The 21313-nt window shown below is 52.3% G+C and overlaps 1 protein-coding gene across 2 annotated transcripts; it reads right to left on the reverse strand.

Moving 5' to 3' along the window:
• Positions 1-1717: 1717 nt before the first annotated feature.
• Positions 1718-10553, reverse strand: ZNF629 (zinc finger protein 629). 2 transcript variants are annotated; one of them, XM_060032091.1, is made up of 3 exons: positions 10356-10553; positions 7768-7875; positions 1718-7613 (listed from the first exon to the last, which is right to left on the reverse strand). In XM_060032091.1, the coding sequence occupies exons 2-3, from the start codon at positions 7838-7840 to the stop codon at positions 5080-5082; spliced, it is 2607 nt and encodes an 868-aa protein (XP_059888074.1). In that variant the 5' UTR covers positions 7841-7875; positions 10356-10553; the 3' UTR covers positions 1718-5079. The 2 variants fall into 2 exon arrangements, with proteins under 2 accessions (XP_059888074.1, XP_069397516.1); XM_069541415.1 differs by lacking the exon at positions 7768-7875 and having other exon boundaries at positions 10356-10363.
• Positions 10554-21313: the final 10760 nt, after the last annotated feature.

Below are 21313 nucleotides of genomic sequence, written 5' to 3' on the forward strand. Positions count from 1 at the left end.
GTATTTGACATTAACCACTCTCTTTAAAACTTCCCTTGGGCCCTGTGGTGCTGCACTCTCCTGCTTTTCCTCATACTTACTATCTTCTCATGGTCCTCCTCTACCTATAAGCTAGACCCTCTCCTTTCTACTCTACTGCTCTCCCTGGGTGTGTTTATCCAGGACCATGGCTACAGCTAGGCTGCTAAGGCCCAACTCCTCCAACCCAGTTCTTTCCTGAGCTCCAGACCTGGTAAATCACCATCATTCGTGGCCAGGGTTGGGTGAGGGGGATAAGATCACATCACTCTCCTTAACCCCCTCTCCCCCAATGGTGCCCTTATTCCAAAGTTACTCAAACGGGATGCTCTACACTCCAGGCTCTGCTCTCTCCCTTTTCTCAGTTTCTACTCCACTATGCTCTAAGCCTACACCTAACTGTTATGCACCTTCTATCCCCCACCACACCCCTGGCCCCTACACTTACTATTTCCTGTTCCTGCAGCCCTCAACCTTCAGGTCACTTCCTCTGCCAGTTTCCTGACCCTCTGCTGTGGCAGGTACCACGTCTGGATACACAGCCCCTTCTGCTAAGTATGAACCAATGTGCTCCAGTGTCTGTTCTTCCCCTGTAGTCCCCTCACTTTGCTGAGGATCCTCCTGTGCTGAGGTACCTCAGTGTCCCCAGGGAATATAGAATAGCCTTCTTTACTTGCTTCTACGTGAAACGCAATTCCCTCCTCTCTTCCCCCCTTCCCCACCGTCCCCCACCCCTTGCTTTCCAGATGGAAAAGGGGAAGGAGAGACAATTGAGTCAGCCTTGGGAGTCTGGGTCAGAGAAGCACAGGGAAGGTGGGGAGACAGCTTCCTGGCTGGGGCAGGGGCCCCCGGCAGACTGCGGCAGAGGCAGGCAACAGGTTAGAGCAAGTATTGACCTCAAGCAGCCACTCAGGGGCCATGGTCAGGTCTAGGTTCAGGAGATAGCGCTGAGGCAAGCCTGCAAGGCGGATTCAGCGGAGCAACCCCTGCCTGGCCCAGACAGTGTGGAGCCCAGGCCAGGCCCAGGCAGGCCCAGCGGTGGGGGAGGAGAGGCTTGGTTGGGTGCAGAGCTTGCTCCTGGGCATTCTGGTTTCCCTTGCATCTTAGGCAAATGGCTGCCTCCTGTTAGCCTCAGCCTCTCCACACGTTGGGGGCTCACGGGCTACATCCTGAGAGTGAGATGACGAGCCAGGTCACCACCCACCTCTCCTCGGGGGCTAGGAGGCTCTGGTCCAGAGGAAGAGCTGGGCCAGGGCCAGGACCCAGACGAACCAGGGGAGGTGGCTGCCGGCTTCTGGAACTAGAATCTTAGGCACTTTGCCTTGTGGCCATCTGGGGAGGGTGCAGGTGTTGGGGCCCAAGAGGCCTCCCTGGGGCAGCACAGCTGGACCCGAGCCAGCGAGTGCGAGTCACCAGGCTGCCACCCAGAAGTCGGCATGTCGTGCTGCTTGGCTCTGCCACCTTCTCAACACATTTCTGCCCCTGTCTCCCAAGGGAGCAGATTCTAAAACTCCATAAACCCTCAGGCTCCCACCAGCAAGCTCTGGATGGGGATTTTAGGCCTCTGGGAAGAGGGCTGCAAGGGCGGCCTGGGGCTGGGCTGAGCTTTTGAGGTTACACATGGAAGCTGCCCTGGGAGAGGACGGGCTCTCTCAGCTTGCTCTAGGCTTGAAAGAGAAGACAGAAACCACCTGGGAAATCTTATTCCCTTTATTCTCTTCAACTATTCAACATGACCACCAGTGACACAACACTGTTATTGACACACAACACTCAAAAGTGGGGCCTCTCTTCACTCCAGGGGGGACAAGTCAGGTGAGTGGGGCTTCCCTCACGGGGGCAAAGGAGTCGGGACTGCTCACCTGAGGGGCGGGTGCCATGGAACCCACCTCTTGGTTGTGATGGTTTCGAGTTGCCCCACCATTCAGGATTCATGCCCATGCTCCCTTCTGACCTCCATATCCATAGCAGTTTCAAGTTTCAGCCTAAGCTCAGATCAGTTTCTGTTCTCCCCTCTGCTTTCACCAATGACGCTGTGACCCTGTGTCGCACTCCTCCACGAGGGCCCTTCTTAAGAGTCAGGCTTGCGTGGAGTTGAACGAGAGGGTTTGGCTACGCTCTGCCTTCCAGACCCAGTTCTGGTGGGAAAGTGCCACGACCCCTGGGCCTTGGCCTGAGCTGGTCAGAGGGACTCGACACTGCCACCTCCCCCAGCCTGTTCCCTGTTTAGTTCCTCCCAAGATGTAGCTTGCTCTGGGAGGAAAGTACCCAGCTAAAAGAGTTTGGGGAGGTGGGCAACAGAGAACAGGTGACACCCCAAAGTTCTCTGACTCTGCCCCCTTTCTTGCTATGAAACCCCAGACCCCAACTAATCGTGTCCACATCATCCATTCAGTACCGGAGCCAAGACCTCTGGCCCTCACCCTACAACATGCGAGCGTCCTACTACGTATGCTACACCCTAGTCCTTGGTTGGCCTTCAGTCGGCCTTTGACCACACTGACCATCTTCCCCTGGACTGACCCTGGAGCCCCAAGGGCTCTCCAGGACCCTTCTGGAGACAGATTCCTCAGACCTGTTTCTGAGAGGATCTGCTTCTAGCTTTACAAGGGGTTTGTCTCTACAACTGAAGTTTCTTTCTGCTGCCATCTTACAGGGAAAAAAACCTGCTTGGAGAATCGTCTCCTCTTCCTCAGTCTCAGAGGGACACCCCCTTGGTCCATGCTGTCAGTAGAGGCAGGCAGCCTTCTTCTCCCCTCTTGGTGGTGCTCTCTGACCTGGCACTTGGGTGGGGCGGGGCTTTATGCAGATGTTAACAAGGGTCTCCCCGTAGTCATCCAAGGCCTGCCTTTTCCTTCTCCCCAGCAGGCCTCACTTCTTCCTCCTACAGCGTTCTATGACTTCGATCTTTGAATTTGAGGGTCATCCCTTTGGGAACAGGATAGACGAAGGGTGAAGGACTTTCACCTTTTGAACTTTTAGGTAGTGGAATCAGAGGTCTCTTCCACAAGTTTGTAGGAAGCTGGGTCACCCTCTCCAGGGATGTGACTCCTCACCTGGCATCTCAGTCCTCTTACTTCAGGACCACAGTGCGTTACAGGGGCCAGCGTGGGGTCAGTGGGCACTTCCATTGAACCCAGCACTGGACGGAGTCCTCTCCTTCTTTAAGGGTCTCTAGGGTTAGGGGATGGGGTTCTTGTTACAGATGTTTCAGGAGTTTTCTCTCTCCAACCATTTTAGAAGAAAACAGTCTGTTTCCCCTGCCACACACTCCCAGTCATGTGAGCGGGTTTGGCTGGGTTAATGAAAGTATGTCACTGTGTGTGGTGTGTGAGGACTGGAGACAAGCCTGGCCAGGGAGTGTGTTTCTCATCCTTCCATTTCCCTCTGAAGGTTTCTGGCTAAGGAGGAAAGGAGCCAAGTGGGTGGAATCTGTCCCTTTGCAAGCCCACAGTCGGGCTGGGTTGTTAACAACCTCACAGGGCCCCAGGTACCAGGGTGAGGTGGTCAGGTGGTCAGGTCTCCATACTCTTCAGGGACCCACGGTCCAGTCTGTGGGGCGTTTGGACACCCATCACAGTGTGCAGGCTGGCTTGTCCTGCTAGCAGCCTTGCTAACAGCTCAGATGAAAGAGTGAGGTTTAAAATCAGGTTGCTGGCTAATCAAAGCTCTCTATTCTGTCAACTTGCTGTCCCTCGTTGCCACAGAGAGCCCACACATAGCTCTCTTGACTTGGAGAAGTCTGGGGAGGATTTAAGCACACACAGGCCTTGAGTCTCTGAAGGGCTTTATTCTTTGGAGGTCGACTAGCAGCGGTTCTCCCTCTCTGACTGAGGACAGAATCTGAGGAAATGGGCTGCCACTGCAGCAGGACTGGTGGCAGTTAGATTTCAGGAGAAGCCTCCTGACAGTGAGACCTGAGAATGTGGCAGGAGGGACCCTCCATCCCTGGAGGCCTCTGAGAGTAGACGTCCCCAGCTGGGCTGGGGAGAGGGGAGTCCTGCCTGCTTTGGGGGTGGGGGGAACCCTCATGGCCTGAGCTGGGATCTGCTTGTACTTGTAGTTTAACAAGCTCCTGGAGACAGGGAAGACTGGGCAGCCTGGAGTTTGTTGGGTTCCATCGGAACAGTTTCTCCACCTTGGTCTGCTTTCCTCAAAGCACTATAACCAACCCCCTACTCTTCCTCCCTAATTTTTGTGGTCTCCTTATACTTAAAGCTTTTATGCACCCCAAACTTCAGCCTTTAAAAAGGCTGGATTTTTTTTTCCTTCCCCATTTTTGGGTTCTTTCTGATCAGGAATTCCATGGGCCTCTTCCTTTCACACACACAATCATCTAAGGCTGCCCTCGTACCCCAAGGAACCCCCAGTGTCCTGAGCTACACCTTCTTTTCCTGGTTCCTGGGTCATTTCTCCTCTGTGGATCTGAGGGCTCCTCATCACTTATTTTTCTCCTCTGTTTTCTTCCTTTTCTGGTTCCACCCCATTCCCGCGCTCCTCCCCAGACGAGCAGTTTCCTCAGTGTAATTGTCCACGGCTCTGGGAGAGAGGTTCCCTCCCATACTCCAAGGGGAGAGAATGCAAGTTCATGGGAGGAGCAAGTTCATGGGAGGTTCTTCTACACCTTCTAAGGGTCACTCCTCCCAAGTCAACGCCATTGTCATATTCCCTGCACTTCCCTGACTCTATAGTTTCACAAGGATTTCAATACAGTTTTATAGAGTTGTCTAGAGACATATTGGGACCTCTTCCTACAATTAATAGGGCTTTTATCCACTATGGTTTATAGGGTTTTTCTGCTACAGACTTAAAGGGCTTTTTTTTCCTACGTATTTATAGGGTTTCTAACCCAACAGTTTTTCTCTACTGCCTTATAAGTGGTTCCCACCAACAATTTTAAAGGGTTTCTCATCACTGATGTAAAAGCACTATTTTTACCCACCATTCTTTATCCTGTGCCTCGCTACAATCTGAAAGAGTTTTCCTCCTTTCCCCACATAATTTTTGGGGAGATCCAGTGTTCCTCTCAGGGAAGAGAGGCCCCTGGTCTCCAGACCCATTTCACAGGGTGACCCCTGGGTGGCAGCTCCTATGGAGGAGGAGGGCTGCGACTTCTGTGAAGCCGTCTCCACACTCGGGGCACAAATAGGGCTTTTCTTCCAAAAGGGTTTTGGGGCTTCCCCCTTCCCCGTGGCTGCTGCTCTCTGTGGGGATGGGGGCTTCCTCCTCATTTTCCTGGCCTGTGGACAGGGTGGCTGGCTCTGGGTGGGGGTCCTCAGGTTTGGGGGACTTTTCTTGGGTATGGGTCTCCTGGTGCCGGATGAGGGCTAGGCGATCGAGGAAGGAGGCCCCACAATCTGAGCAGCTGTAGGGTCTGGCCCCCAGTGGGCTCCTGAGGTGCTCCAGGAGGACCGAAGAGCTCTTCCCCAGCTCCGGACTCTTCTGGGGTTTCCCGCCGGCGTGGACTTTCTGGTGCAGCAGCAGCTCGGAGCTGAGGCCAAAGCTTTTTTTGCATTCGGGGCATTTAAAGGGCTTTCCACTTAGGAAGGGACTGGGCCCTGCCCCTTCCCCTAGGCCAATCCTATAATCAGGAAAGAGAAAGGGCTTTTCGTTGCCGTGGGTGAGCTGATGTTGAAGGAGGACAGAGCGATCCAAAAAGCTTTCTCCACAGTGGGAACAGATGTAGGACTTGGAGGACAGCAGACCCAGCCTTTGGCTGAAGCTCTCCTGCCCATCAGGCATTTTAAAGGGCTGTCCTGGGGGGTCAGCTCTGCCCTCCGCCGCACCTGGATAGGAATTTCCTCCAAAAGGGAGCCTGGGGGGTCGAAACTGAGGCGGCTTGGGGGCGGAGTGTGCAGGGAGGCCATCTGAATTTTTGTAGGGGTTTTCTCCAATATGGATCCTCTGATGCTGCATGAAAATGCCCTCGTCATTGAACCCCTTTCCGCAGACGAGACACTTGTGTGGTTTGGCTCCAGGGGGTGGGGTCAGCAGGGCAGGGTCCCCGAGCCCCAGGAGGCTGTCTCCCTGAGCTCTTCGGGCGGGGGTCTTGCCCCTTTCATGGATCACTCGATGCTGCTCCAGCTCGTGCGCCTCCAAAAAGGCCTTCCCGCAGTCGGAGCACACGAAGAGGTTCTCATCCATGTGGGTGCGCACGTGCGTAATGAGGTTCGAGCTCTGGCTGAAGCTCTTGCCGCACTCGGGGCACTTGTAGGGCTTCTCGCCCGTGTGCGTGCGCCGGTGCTGGATGAGGTGGGAGCTGCGGATGAAGCTCTTGCCGCAATCGGAGCACTTGTAGGGCTTCTCCCCGGTGTGGATGCGCTGGTGGCGGATAAGGGTGGAGCTCATGATGAAGCTCTTGCCGCAGTCGGCACAGATGTAGGGCCGCTCGCCGCGGTGGATGCGCTGGTGATTGATGAGGTTGGAGCTGACGCTGAAGCTTTTGCCGCACTCGGGGCACTTGTAGGGCCGCTCGCCCGTGTGTGTGCGCTGGTGCCGCAGCAGCGTGGCGCTCAGCGTGAAGGTCTTGCCGCACACCGGGCACTTGAACGGGTCCTCGCGCAGGTGAGTCCGCTGGTGCTTGATGAGGGTGGAGCTGTGGCCGAAGCTCTTGCCGCACTCCAGGCACTCGTAGGGCTTCTCTCCGGTGTGCGTGCGCTGGTGCTGGGTCAGCTCCGAGCTCTGGATGAAGCTCTTGCCGCACTCGGTGCAGCGGTACGGCTTCTCGCCGGCGTGGATCTTCTGGTGCTTGAGGAGGTTGTGGTTCTGGCCGAAGCGCTTGCCGCACTCGGGGCACTTGTAGGGCTTCTCGCCCGTGTGGGTGGCCTGGTGCTGGATGAGGTCCGAGCTGCGGTAGAAAGCCCGCCGGCACTCGCCGCACTTGTACGGCTTCTCGCCCGTGTGAGAGCGCTGGTGCTTGATGAGGTTGGTGCTCTGGGTGAAGGCCTTCTCGCACTCGGTGCACTTGTAGGGCTTCTCGCCCGTGTGCGTGCGCTGGTGCTGCACCAGGTTGGAGCTCCAGCTGAAGCACTTGCCGCAGTCGGGGCACTTGTAGGGCTTCTCGCCCGTGTGCGTGCGCTGGTGCTGCACCAGGTGTGAGCTCTGCGTGAAGCTCTTGCCGCACTCGGAGCAGGTGTTGGGCCGCTCGCCTGTGTGGATGCGCTGGTGCCGCAGCAGCTTGGACCACTGGCTGAAGCTCTTGCCGCACTCGTTGCAGATGTAGGGCTTCTCGGCCCCGGAAGGGCGGCCTTGCACCAGCTCCCGCAGGCTGGGCTCGTTGGCCGGGACCACCGGGGGGCTGTTCCAGGTGGTCAGAGTCCCCCACTGCCAACTGGCCTCACAGGCCTTGGTCCAGTCAGACGGGGTCGGGACTACCTCGGGGGTTGGGGGGTCCAGAGGGGTCTGGTGGTCTGAGGGGTTGGAGTGACCCAGCGGGGCCGGGGGGTCCTGGGGGACTGAGGGATCCTGGGAGGGTGTCTCCAGGGGCATCTCTGGTGGGTCCTTGAATTCTGGACTCTGAGCTGGATCTCCCAAGATGACCTCCTCCCCAGAACTTTCCTGCTGAGGGCTCTCCTCTTCGTTCCCACTGTCGGCACCTACAGAGAGAAAGGGAGTCTCCAGCCCCCATTTCCTTTCAGAACACGGGCCGAGCATCACTTCCCTCCCCTGGGTTTCCCCCAGAGTCTGCGCCCCTCCCTGAACTGGGGCTACTGTCTTGTCAGGACCGCAGTCCCTTCTTGTGTCCCTCACCTCGATGAGCATCGTCGGGGCTCAGCTCAGGACCCTGCAGATCAGGGCCCCACAGCGCTGCCTCGGGCTCCATCCCAGAACTCAGGACTGCCCAGTGCTCCAGGGACCCTGGGGAGGGGAGGGGAGGGGAGAGAGCACACCATGGGAGCTGACCTCCCGCCTTCCTTTACTCCCCCAGCCCCACTCCCCCACCTGCCCACCCCCCAGCCCCTATTTCTCCTGATCTGAACTGCAGTCTCCTACCTCCCCATTTTTCTGGGCATCAGTTCTCACCGCGCCCACACCCCTCCCCCCACCCCACCCCCGCAGGCCAGATTCCTGCTCCAGATCTTAAGATCACAACTAAGCAAGTAGGTGAATTTAAGAGTGTAATTAAAAGCTCATCAGTCATAACCCTTTGAACCCACACTGGGGGCTGGAGAGGTATTATCTCACACCCACAGGGGAAGCAGGCTCTCACCCTACCCCTCTGATGCCCAGAGGCTGGGAAACCTGTTATTTTGCTAATCAGAGGAAGTTCATTAAAGACTCTAATTTTCCTCCTTAATGGGGCTGCTAATTGGGACCAATAAACTTTCCTTATGAGCCCCATAGACAACCAAGACTGCCTGGAACACTTAAAGAGTTAAAAAAAGAAAGTAACCACCCTGATTTCCCTGAGGGGACAGGGCCCTCCAAAAGACTGGGGCACTTTCCCGTTATCCAAGCACAGAAAGAAGGTCGAAGCTCGGGCCAGAGGTAGGGAGAGGGGGCAGTTTAAAGCCATCGGGGGCTTCTGCAGGAACTACCTTGAGAGGGAATTGGAAAGGAAAAGAGAGGCGGGATGAGTGTGTGGAGACCACCTGGCAGCTGACACAGTGCCCACTGTGCTGTCCTCATTGTCGCACCCCATCCTCCCTACAGTCCTATGAGGAGACCCAGGAATCAGGCTGTCCATTTTCCAGATTAGGAAATCAATGCCCAGGAAGATTTCTCCAAGGTCACAGGCTGGGAAGTGGCAGAGCTAAGACCAGATATGCAAGGCTCTGTGTCTGGCTTGTCGCAGCCTCTAAGAGAGGGAAGTGACCTTGAAAGTCATGTGAAACTCATAAACGTGGGCAGCTGGGGAAAGAAGCTCAGACAGAGCCTGCTGGCCATGGGAACGGGATGGAGAAATTCCTGGGATCAAGAGGTTTCCCTGGCTGTAAAAGGAGGGGTTGGATCCTGACAATCTGTAGCTGTGAACTCGAAACAGAGTACTCCCCGCTGAAGGCTTCCACTACCACTCCCATCCTGGTACCCCTTCCTCTAATCCATCTTCTCTTTCGTTACTGCTGTATCCCATCCCTAACACGTAATAGGTGCTCAATAAATTTTGAATGAACGAAAAATCAATGAATGAGATGCCCCTTGCTCCTAGAAAACCTGTTTGGTCCAATGCCTTTAAAGGGGATGGCAGCAGAGGAGCAGGAGTTCAGAGTAAAACACAGGCAGCTGTCACTCCAGAGACAGTCATATGATTCCATGATGAGGGAACAGGGCCACAGGAGTTAAGTGCTAGGAGGAGAACTCCCCAGAGAGACCCTGGGGAGGGCCTGGGCTTTGAGTGGCCATGTGGGATGACCACTGTGTGTATGGGGGCGGCAGTGCAAGGACTTGTGAGAAGGCAGCAGGGTGGTGACCAAAGTGAAGCAGGAGCTAGCTGAAGCCTGCCAAACAGCAGTAGGAGAGAGAGGGCTTAGATGTTAGGAAGTAAATGAACTTCTTCATCTCCGCAGCTCCTTAGGCTATGAGAATCCCCCACCCCCATCTGTAAGTGTCTTTGGGAAGGTGGAAGCAGGGACTTCTGCCAAGCTGGGGGCTGCCTGACTATGTTGAAGAGGCCTGCTCTGTTTGCTGAGGACAGGTAAGAATTTATGTACCATGATCGTCTCTCGAGAAATTCAAACTCAGCGATCCAGGGTAGAAGGGAAGGGGTTAATGACAAGGCCGACATGGAGTATCAAAGTGGGGAGAAGGAGGGAGGCAAGAAGTGCTTGGGCCTGCAGCGGCCTCGACCTCAGGCCAGCCCCACAGCGGAGGGAGGGAGGGAGGGAAGGAGAGGAGGAGGCTGCCTCACAGAGAGGTGTGGAGAGCGGCCCAGGGTGACCCTGACATGGAGGCAGCCGCGGGAATACAGCCACCGTGGCCCCGGCCCCCCGACGCCCACACCAGCCCGGACCCTGGACTTCTGCTCCAGCCGGTCCCCACGACCCTCCTTCTGGCTCCCAACCCCGAGCCTGGCATCCTCCCCTCCCCCGCCCGGGGCACCCAGGATTCCCGGCTCTCCCGCGGCGCCCCGGCCCCCGGCCCGGCCCGCCAGGCCGAATTCCCTCTTCCCAGAATGCTCACGCCCTCCCCTCCCCCACAGCCAGACCCTCGCGCTCTTCCCAGAATCCTCGGCCCTCACGGCCCCTTCCCGGCCCCCACCCCTAACCCGGGCGGCCCGGGGGCGGGGGAGGGGGCTCAGTCCCGCGCCCGGCCCCTGCCTCTCGCGCCCCATTGTTCCCCGGCGGCCGTCCCGGGCCCTCCGGGCCAACCCCCCGGGAACCCAGGCGCCCCCAACTCACGGCTCTGGGGTCTGGGAAAGGCCGGAAGGCAGAATCCAGCCCCAGGGGACTTAACCCCTTGAATGCCCTGCCTCGGGGGGCGGGCTAGATGCCGAGGACTCTGGGGTCCTTCTCAAGGGGTGATCCCAGGCTGAGGACCCGGGGACCAGTTCAGGGTGACTGGGACGGAGCAGGAAGTGACCCCAGCTTCCCGGGCCCCTCTAGCCTGGAGTCAGAGCATCAGCTCTATGGGATTTAACCCTTTGCCTCCCACAGCCTGGGAGAAAAAGAGGACTGGAAGCAGGGAGGTGGCTGAGACGACGCCCCTCTCTCCGTCTCCAGTGGAAGCCAGTTCTCGGGGGAACCCAGATACCAGTGAGGGGCTCCGGATTTATGGCCACCCTCCATTTCACAGGGGCTCCGCCTGCCGCTCCCAGAAAGCCCTATCTCAGATTTGTTGGCTGCTGGTCTCCGGGGCCTGCCTTTGTTGGGACTCAGACCCAGGCATGGGTCCTGGATGCCTGGATTATGGGGTGGGAGCCAGGGCTGGCAGGACAGACCTGGAGACGGAACATCCTACAGACCAAAAATGGCTTAGGTGAAATAAGAAGTCACAGCAACAAGCATTTGGGCTGAGGGGACCAGCGCAGCCACGAGAGATTTGTGGCAGCCCTGTGTCCCTAGCCCCAGCCTCACTGGGAAGTGTGTGCTGGCCCCTCTTCCCCAGTTAGCTCCCCTCAGAGGAGGAAACTGAGGCCCCGTGGTGGCAGGAGGGAGGAGGGCAAGAACGTTTCCCAGTAGCTCCAGGGGCACCCAACTCAGAGCAAGAGAAAAACCCTGGTGGCCTCAAGTCCAGGTTATCTAGGCCCCCAATTTTTATAGCCTTTTTCTCTTTTCCTCCTCATCACAATCAATGATTATCCCCATTTTACAGGAGAGGAAACTAAGGTGTGAGAAGTGAGGGAACGTGCTTAAGCCATGCCATTATTTCAGTTTAACACATTGGTATATGGAAGCCTATTATTTCTGGGCACTGTGGGGAACATAACGGCAGGGAGACCTCAGAGCTGAACAAAAATTGGGCTCTCTACCCTCGAGAACTCAAGAGGTTTGATTGTGTGTGTTTGTGTGTGTGTGATAAACACAAAGGAATTACAAATCACATTCACAAAGAGAATGTGAAAAGGGCTATCTGTCCAGAGATGTGAGGGAGTGAGGGGAGGAACAAACTGTCAGAAATTGCTAAGGGGAGGCAACTCCTCTGGGCCTACATATGCGGTTTAGAGAGTGTGACCAGCAGAAGAGGCCCTGCTGGCCCTGCCTCTGCTCCTTATCAGAGCTGTCTCCTTCCACCTTCCCTAGCAGGCATATCTCCATCTTATCCTTGGCTTCTGTCACCTTTGACACCTCAGTCAAGCCTCAGGGCCTTTGCTCCTCCTGGCCCCCCTTCCCCTGCTCTGTTTCTCCGAAGTACGCATCACCTCTGGCACTGCCTTCCCCTCCCGCACACACAGGGGTTAAGATCTGCTCCATCAGGGCAGGGGCCTGGCTTCTTGTAATCACTGCTGTCTCCACTGCACCTAGAACAGTAATGGCAGGTAGTAGGTGCTCAGTGTGTGGAATGAAGTCATCCTTCTGCCTCTTCCATCTGTTTCTGGATTAATCCCTAGGCTGGACAGATGGGGTAGAGTTGGGCAGAGCCTCCACTGCACAATCACATTCGTTCCCAGACATCCCCACTCTCCCCTTTGCTCTGAGGGACAGGTGAGAAGGAGGCCGACTTGGGATCAGAGAGGCTTGTGGGCAGATCCGGCCCTCAAGGCTCTCTTCTGCCCTCCCAGGGCTGCAAAAGCCTGACCTGGCCGTGGGGCAGTAAGTCTACAGGAAAGCTGTACCCTGGAGGCTCACAGAAGAGTTGAGTTTGGCCTACAAGGTTTTGGGTTTTTTTAAAAACTGAATTAATTGCCACATTTAAAAATTGGTACATTTCACATAAAAATTCAAATTTTGGAAAATCCAAAGATGTGGCAACATCACCCAAATTTTCACATGGCAACAACTGGCTGGGCGGTAGCTTCCTTCTTTAGAGGGGCACAGGCTTTCCAGTTTGTCACAATCCTTGTCACTCCTCTTGTATTCCCCAACTGTGAGGCTGAAAGGTGGTTTCAGTATGTTAATCATCTTTCACTGTTGATGCTCCAGCACCCACTTAACTGTAGCTATTGATTCTGTACCCCTTGATCTGTGTCTACCAGGTTCAGAGTAATAAATAGGATGATGTCTGCTGACGTAGTTCCTTTGATTATTCACTACATGCTGGGCACTGTTCCAAGGGTTTACATGTAGTAACTCCATGAACCTTCAAAACAACTCATGAAACCAATATTATTATTATTTGAGGATAGAGTAAGTCACTTGTACACAGCTTACTAGTGACAGAGATGGATTCAAACCCAGGCATGCTGACTTCAGAACCATCAGGGCTCAGGTTGGCTGCGTGTGTGTGTGTGTGTGTGTGTGTGTGTGTGTGTGTGTGTGTGTGTGTGTGCGTGTGTTTCTGGGACCACAGAGTAAGCCTCTCAGCCCTGCCATTCTCTCCTCATCTTGCTCCACAAGCTGGAGAGAGGAATAGGGAAGGGCAGGGCACTCCGGATGGGCCAAGCCATTTTCCAGAAAGTTTCCTGTCCTGCTTCTAGGGAGGCAAAGGGCGCTCTGACTATAGACGACAGTGTGCTGTCCTGTTGCCTATAGTCAGCTGGCACAGTGGCCGTGAAGGAGACCCTCCTGGCAGGGGAATTCCTGGAAGGATGAGGATTGGATTGACTCCCTGCCTTTCATGGACAACCCACCGCCACGTTCTTCTTGGTCACAGCTCACGAGCCTCCCACATGGCCCCTTAATACAGGGCCTTGTGCCCCGAGGCCCAGGTTGCTTTGAGGGCAGTGAGGTCCTGGAGGTAGATCCTGATCCAAACCCTGCTCCATCCTCACTGCCAGGATGATCTTGGGCAAGTCACTTTGCCTCTTGGAGATTTAACTTCCTCTTCTTTGGAAAGAGGATGAGCCTTGGTTTCCAAGGGACGGGAGGGTTAAATGAGATGATCAAGAATTTGGAGCTGACCAACTCTAGCCACGTCTGCCTCAGTCTTCCTCATCAGAGGGCACAGCCCTCAGCCTGGTGGGCAGGAGAGCCAGGAGTCTGGAAATCTGGGTAATGTCCTGAGTAATCTGGGAGGACTTGGGGCCACGACTAGACACTCCAATCCCCTGCTGTATGGATGGGGACGCTCTCAGGGCAGGATGCAAGGACTGGGAAGGTGAAGCTGGAGGAGGCCACTCACCTCACCACCCCAGGCACCTTGTCACCAGGACAGCTGTCTAACCACAGGCAGAAAGGCTGCCAGATGCTGCCACCAGGAATGGATGGGGCCTTCTTCCGCGGAGATATGCGTGCCCACAGGGAACATTGGGAGCTGCTATTCAGGAACGTGGTTCTCAAATGCGGAACAAGAGCTGGGTCTGGGGACCTGGGGGTCCCTTCCACCTCTGAGAGTCTGAGATTCCAGACTCAGGAACTGCTCAAGTGCCAACGGTGGCTCCTAAGTCTTTGTCACAACAAGTCCTTCCCTCCTGGTGCCTCCCGACCACCGTGTCCCCTGAGCTCAGAACCAAGTCCTTCCTTTACATTCTCTTCCTCAGAAATCTCCTGTTGCATGTGGTCAGTTCCAAATCCTTAGCTGTTAGCTGCCCAACTCTGCCCCATCCTCAAAGCCTTAGCTCTTTCTCTCCATCTGCCGAACAGACCCGTCCACTTCGCCCTCATCCCAGATTCACCGGCTCCTTTTCCCTACGTGATACCAAGCCTGGGGGGGTCCATCTTCTGTACCCCTTAGCCAGTAGGTCCTCAGGCCTATGGCACCACTGCTGAGTCCATCCAGCTCTTCCATCCGCCTGCCCCAGGCCACTGCAGCCTCCTGGTTCTCATTCCTGAATTACCACAGTGACTTTCCAGACAGCTGTCCTGCTTCCACTGTCCTTTACTTCTCCCCACCCATCTGGTGCCCATGGGTCTCCCCAAAGGCACTGCAGTGTTTGCCCTCAGAATGACTCCATGGTCCTCATCCTCAACAGAGATGGTTTGTTTGTTTTTTTAATTTTTGGAAATTACGGAACTTTTCTATTTTTATAAAGTTAAAATAACTTTGATTAAGCTACTGAAGACCACATATATCATTGTGTAAATAAAATTAACTTATATATTAAGTAAATGTGTATATTATATATATGTGTGTATATTATATATATATAATACAAATGAAGAGAAATGAAATCTTTGTATACTGTTTTGAAACCAAATATTTGCATTAAGGTATGATCTGAACTAACTCTAGTCGCTAAGCTTTCAGGGCCTCAGTTACCACCTCTGCAAAATGACATGGTCGCTCAGATGTTCTCCAACCACAAGAGTCCGACTCTGTGAGTGACTTTTGTGTATATCTTGACTATTCTGGGGAGTTTGCATAAGTACCTGGAAAGAGTTACTTCTGGGGAGGAGAACTGAGAATCTGAAGTAAGAGCAAGACTTAGCTTTGTAATCTTTTGTTCTGTTTGATGATTTCCAATTTAGAGGAAAAAAAAACAACAACACTTTTTTTTTTTTTTTTTGTGGTACGCGGGCCTCTCACTGTTGTGGCCTCTCCCGTTGCGGAGCACAGGCTCCGGACGCGCAGGCCCAGCGGCCATGGCTCACGGTCCCAGCTGCTCCGCGGCACGTGAGACCCCCCTGGACCGGGGCACGTGAGATCCCCCTGGACCGGGGCACGAACCCGCGACCCCTGCATCGGCAGGCGGACTCCCAACCACTGCGCCACCAGGGAAGCCCACAACCACTTTTTAAATGGAAGGTTACGAGTGGAGATTGTGAGATTTAAAAAAAAGTTGATTTCCTTTTCAGGTTTGTACTAATCCGAGTCAAATTAGGTCGATTCAACTGATTTCCTATCCATATGTGACACATGGACTAACCTTCTGGAGAGGTTCCCATCAGCCCTGGGAACAAATGCTCTACTGGGGCCTAGGGAAAGGGAAAGGAGGTTGAAGACAGATGGAGGAGAGTATTATATTGTCACACACATTAAAGTTCTTTTAAAAAAATCGGGAAGCTCTCAAAAGTTTGAAGCCTGATTGACATCCCCTAAGGAACCTAGAACTATGCCTGTAGCACAGTGAAGTTCAAAGCCCCGGAGGCCTGGCCCTATCTGAACGCAGCCTTTCTGCCTCCCTCACAGGTAATCCCCACCCTCCCACGTACCAAGGGCTCCACCCCACCCATCCCCTGACAGAGTAAGGGCTGTCCTGCTTCTGGGCCTTTCACCAAACCTTGACTCCCTCCCTCTGCTCTAAAGCACTTCCCCTCCTCCTGTCCACGTAGCTGAGTCTGGTCTGTCTGCAGGGTCCTGATCAAATACCAGCCAACTTAAATCTAGGCCCTGATAGTAGCTCACATTGAATAAGCATTTTACAACTTATACTTTCATTCACATGAAGGCATTTGTTTCTACCTTTGAGAGGCAAGTATTATCATCCTCTTTTTACTCACAAGGGAATGAGACTTCAAACAAGTCAGATAACATGTTCTAGGCCACAGATCAACTGTGAAGTCTTGGATTTCCCAGCTTTAAGACTGGGGCTTCTCTCCTTCGAAATCCAGCTAAATCCTACCCCTTCCTTCCCTGACTACAGTGTCTCCTAGATAACTGTCCTCACCTTTGCCTGGGGGTCTGACCTCAGGGATTCCTAAGTTCTACTTAACACCTTTGCCACATCTGGGTACCCACTGTACTATTATTTATTTGATATGTTTCCTTCAATTTGACTCATTTTTCTTTTTCTTTTTTTGGCCACGGTGAGCAGCTTGCGGGATCTTAGCTCCCTGACCAGCGCTCAAACCCAGGCCCCCTGCCGTGGAAGCACAGAGTCCTAACCACTGGACCACCAGGGAATTCCCTGACTGACGCCTTCTGACTGCTGAGAGGTTCTTGTTTTGCTTTGTAGGTCTGTTTATTTCCAAATACAGCTTCATAAGCAGAACTATGAAGTCAAAGATATGCAGCCTTTCTCTAAGATTTATGTCCTCAGATATTAAAATGACCCCTTTAAGTTGGTACCATAAGGGAGATGAGGGAACCTGGCAGTTGTGTTTGTTTCTTTATTTGTACCTTGCTTGGTTTCAACAAAGACTTGAAGCATTGCAACAGGTGCCTGGCATCTAGTAAGCCTCACAGCCGCTAAAACGCTGGCCATAATTACTGACAGTAGCAGTAGTAGGGTATCATGATCAAGATAAAAAATAAAATGGCAAAGGGAAAATAAGGGGTGAAATGATAACATGAATCCAGGGTTGGTATACAATACATATGTATAAAGCTCTGTTTATAACTACTAAAAGTGGGTTACAGATTTGCTGTGCTTTCTAGAGGCTGAAGCAAATATTGGTTACAAAACTCACGTGAGGTTTGGGAGAAAGTTCTCCGGTGAGTCCTCATCAAGATGACATTTTGAGATGCCGAGGGCCATGTCTTCAACCCATCCCCTAATTCTGGATCCAGTCCAACAGAGACAGATGGCAAACACAGCTCCGACGGGGCATGATAAGCAGCATGGCTGCCATAAATGCAGCCGGTTTTAAAGACACTATTACAAATCACACATCCCGCTCATAATCCCAATAGGGGGATTAACTACAACATACATCTTTAGGCTTTTTTTGGGGGTTGGCAGATTAGATACACAGTACCTCTTCCTTGTCGTCTCCAGGGGCCATTCACAAAGAATGAAACATTGGTGGCCCTAGAAATACCCAACTGATAAGAAGACGGTTTTGTTTCAAGCTTTAAGGGGGATAGTATTTGGAGGTTTTGTTTGTCTGGTTTTTCACCCTTGAGATCTGATCACTAGATTTGGAAAATACTGCCTTTTACAGGGGCAATCAAGCTGCTCTGGCTTACAGCTGTTCTATCTCCAGATCATCTGTCCAGCTTTCTTCCCCTTTCCTCAGATGTCTAGGGCCTATAACCTCAGAGGGCTCAGGTTTGACCTCCTTCCTTCCACTTTAACTAATATCTTTTTTTTTTTTTTCCAGCCACACTGTGCAGCTTGTGGGATCTTAGTTGCTGGACCAGGGATTGAACCTAGGCCCACGGCAGTGAAAGCCCCAAGTCCTAACCACTGGACCGCCAGGGAACTCCCACTGATATCTTTTGTGCCAAGCATTTTCCATGAGTTATTTTAGTTTTTGCCGTAACTCTGGCACATGGCTATTACTGCCCCTATTTTATGCTGAAGAAGTGGAAGTTCAGAGATATATGAAGTAGCTTGCCCAAGGTCACCCTGTTAGGTAAAAGCTGTGATTATTGCAGTCTGATAGGACTCAGTGTCCTTCCTCTTCCCTACACCATGCCATTGTACTCACAAATCATCCATTTGATGGTCTGGTTTAGAATTCTAGCTGAGTTAAACATCAAGATTCCTGGCCGTTGGTTTGTGTTACTGATATCTTTCCCCTCTTTTGAAAATCATGATTTCATTTGTCTGTCTTTTGTACCTCTTCTCCAAGGAGTCAGGTGGCTTAGAGCTCATTGGCAAATTTTCTCAATTTCTTCGTCCAAGTCAGATCAGACGTGACTTAGTTCAAAGCAGCATGATGCTTTCTTAAAATCTCACACCTCCAATGTCAGGTTTCAATTTTCTCTCACCAGTGTTGGTTATAAAACAAACCTCAGGGACTTCCCTGGTGGCACAGTGGTTAAGAATCCGCCTGCCAATGCAGAGGACATAGGTTCGATCCCTGGTCCGGGAAGATCCTACATGCCACAGAGCAACTAAGCCTGTGAGCCACAACTACTGAGCCTGCGTGCCACAGCTACTCAAGCCTGCTCACCTAGAGCCCGTGCTCTGCAACAAGAGAAGCCACCACAATGAGAAGCACGTGCACCGCAACAAAGACTAGACCCCACTCGCCGCAACTAGAGAAAGCCCGCGTGCAGCAACAAAGGCCCAACGCAGCCAGAAATAAATAAATAAAATAAATAAATTTATAAAAGAAAAAAACCTCGTAATGCAAATAAAAACAACCATGAAACACTGTTTTTAACCTAAGAAGTTATCAAATATAAATAGTCTGATTATATACTTTGTGGAGAAACAGACCTCTCAAACATGATTAATAAGAGGATACATCTGCACTGCCTCTTTGGAGGAAGGAGAAATTTGCTACACTGATCAAAATTCAAAATGCCCACACCCTTTGACCCAAAAATTCCATTTCTAGATCCTACAGGCTTGGTGACACGTGCACACAAAGATGTATGCACAATCATATGCACTGAAATGTTGTTTTTATAGCAAAAGACTGTGAATAATCTACATGTCCACCAATAGGGAAACTGATTAAATAAATTATGGCATATCCATATAATGGTATACTCAGCAGCTGTGAAAATAAATGAACTACTTATGTACAAACTGAGTCGAAACATTCTCCAAAATATGTTGCTATGTGAGGGCTTCTTGGTGGCGCAGTGGTTGAGAATCCGCCTACCAGTGCAGGGGACACGGGTTTGATCCCTGGTCCAGGAAGATCCCGTATGCTGCAGAGCAGCTAAGCCCATGCGCCACAACTACTGAGCCCATGTGCCATAACTACTGAAGCCCACACGCCTAGAGCCTGTGCTCCGCAACAAGAGAAGCCACCACAATGAGAAGCCCACGAACCGCAACAAAGAGTAGCCCCTACTCGCCACAACCAGAGAAAAAAGCCCGCGCGCAGCAACGAAGACTCAATGCAGCCAGAAACAATAAATAAATAAAAATTTAAAATTTATTTTAAAAAGATGTTGCTATGTGAAAAATCCAGGGGAAAAGCAAGTATCTACAGTGTGCTATCACTTTTATGTTTTTCTAAAAGGAGATGCTTGCATAAGCATAAAGTATCTCTAGAAAGATACATAAGAAATTGGTAACATGCTCACCTCAGCAGGTGTTGATAGGGGATGGGGCAGCCAGAGGCAGGAGGCTGGCTGGCTTTGCACTTTTATCTTTTTATACCATTTGAATTTTTTTTGCAAACTATGAAAAGAAGTGAGGGCTTCCCTGGTGGCGCAGTGGTTGAGAGTCCGCCTGCCGATACAGGGGACGCGGGTTCGTGTCCCAGTCCGGGAAGATCCCACATGTCACGAAGCAGCTGGGCCTGTGAGCCATGGCCGCTGAGCCTGCGCGTCCGGAGCCTGTGCTCCGCAACGGGAGAGGCCACAACAGTGAGAGGCCCACATACCGCAAAAAAAAAAAAGAAAAAAAAGAAGTGAAAAGGAAAAATTATTAGAAAACATCTCCCCTGTATTGTATGGACATGGTTTTCCTTACTGGAGAAAGTGTGTATGGTCTTTGAACCAGTGTGGCCTCACGCTCCTTTTCCTGCCTTGGGTACATTAAATGAGGTATTCATGTCTTAAGCAGTCCTGACTAAACCATTAACTTGTGGAGTGACCCTGGGAAAGCCCCACTCTTTCTTGCAGAAGCGACAAGGTGGACAATGTCTAGCCCTCTCAAAGCTTCAACCAGGCAGAGGGAGCGGCGGGCCTAAGGACATGGGGAGGAGGAGGGGAAGAAAGTTGGTGCCCACCAACTCCAGTTCCTCATCTCCCATTGCCTCTCACCCCTTTCACTCACAGCTTCCAGGCTCACGCTCTCCTGGGCTGCTCTCCTGCATGCCTGTCTAGTTGCTAAATCCCTAGAGAATGAAAGGAAGAAAGAACAGCCGCCCACGTCCTCCAGGCTTCCACACACTCTAAGGACCTTTAGTAGTACTAAGCGCTAGAGCCCAGTGAAAACTGCCCAGAGGGACCCTGAGGAGTTGAAGCAGGAAGAAACGGCCAGTCAAACTGGCCCCTGAGGTTTCCACAGGGTGTGTGAAAGGGCGGGCTGGATGGTAATTGTTTTTGCACATAAAAACATGGTTTTAATTTATCCTTAAAATGTATGCTCAACGCCTTTCTCTCTTTGGACGTCTACAACTTGCTTTTTTTTTCTCCTATTTTTTGGCCGCACCACATGGCATGCGGGATCTTAGTTCCGGCACCAGGAATCGTACCCACTGCAGTGGACCTCCAGGGGAATCTGCGCAACTTGCTCCTTTTTAAGGTCACAAGATCCTTTTCTTTAGGCAAGGATGGTGTCCATCCCGGGGCAGTTCCCTTCATTATTGACTTTTGTCCCGTTGGAGGAATTAGGTGATTTTGCACAGCCTCCTCAGCTCTGGACTAACTAGACATCCATGTCTGTTTTGATGCTTTAGTTTGGAATTCCCAGAAAAAGTTTTCAATATCAGAGACGCAGTGTGGAGGAGAGGAAGAGCATGTGCCCTGGAACCAGAGGGATCTGAGTTCAAATCAGACTCTGACATACACTCAGTTCCTATAAAATGGGACAAAGAATAATACTCCCTTCACAGAATTGCCCTAAGGCCATAGAGATAAGGTCTGTAAGTAACCTAGCAAGAAGGTCCTCAATCAATAGCAGCCCTTACTATTGTCTCTACCGTGTTCCTTATTCTTGTGTCACAAAACTGACCCTCTACCGACAGACCTTTTAAAAAAGACAGCAGTAATAATAGTAATAATAATGACGTTGGCTAGCATTTATTGAGCACTTATGTGTCAAGCACACTTTTAAGTGCTTACATGTATTAATTCATTGAATCCTTACAGCAAGCCTTTGAGCTAGCTTGGTTATGTTTGCAGGTAAGAAAGCCAAGGCTCAGAGAGGTGAAATGACCTCAGCCGAGCTGGGATAGAAACCGAGGCAGTTGGGCTTCGCCCTCCTGATCTAGGCACCAGAATCATCAAAACGTCCCCCGGAGTGAGCACCAGGCAACTCAACCCTTCTCAGGGAGCAAGTGTACCAATTCCTCCAGAAGCCGATTTC

Source organism: Delphinus delphis, chromosome 15, assembly GCF_949987515.2.
Source record: "Delphinus delphis chromosome 15, mDelDel1.2, whole genome shotgun sequence".
NCBI lineage: Eukaryota > Metazoa > Chordata > Mammalia > Artiodactyla > Delphinidae > Delphinus > Delphinus delphis.

What these genes read in the sequence shown, in the direction of transcription:
- ZNF629 (XM_060032091.1), bottom strand. Translation starts at nt 7,840, where the DNA reads ATGGAGCCCGAGGCAGCGCTGTGGGGCCCTGATCTGCAGGGTCCTGAG. An exon ending in CCCCGACGATGCTCATCGAG is followed by an intron (nt 7,614 to 7,767) that starts GTGAGGGACACA and finishes TTCTCTCTGTAG; the next exon opens with GTGCCGACAGTGGGAACGAA.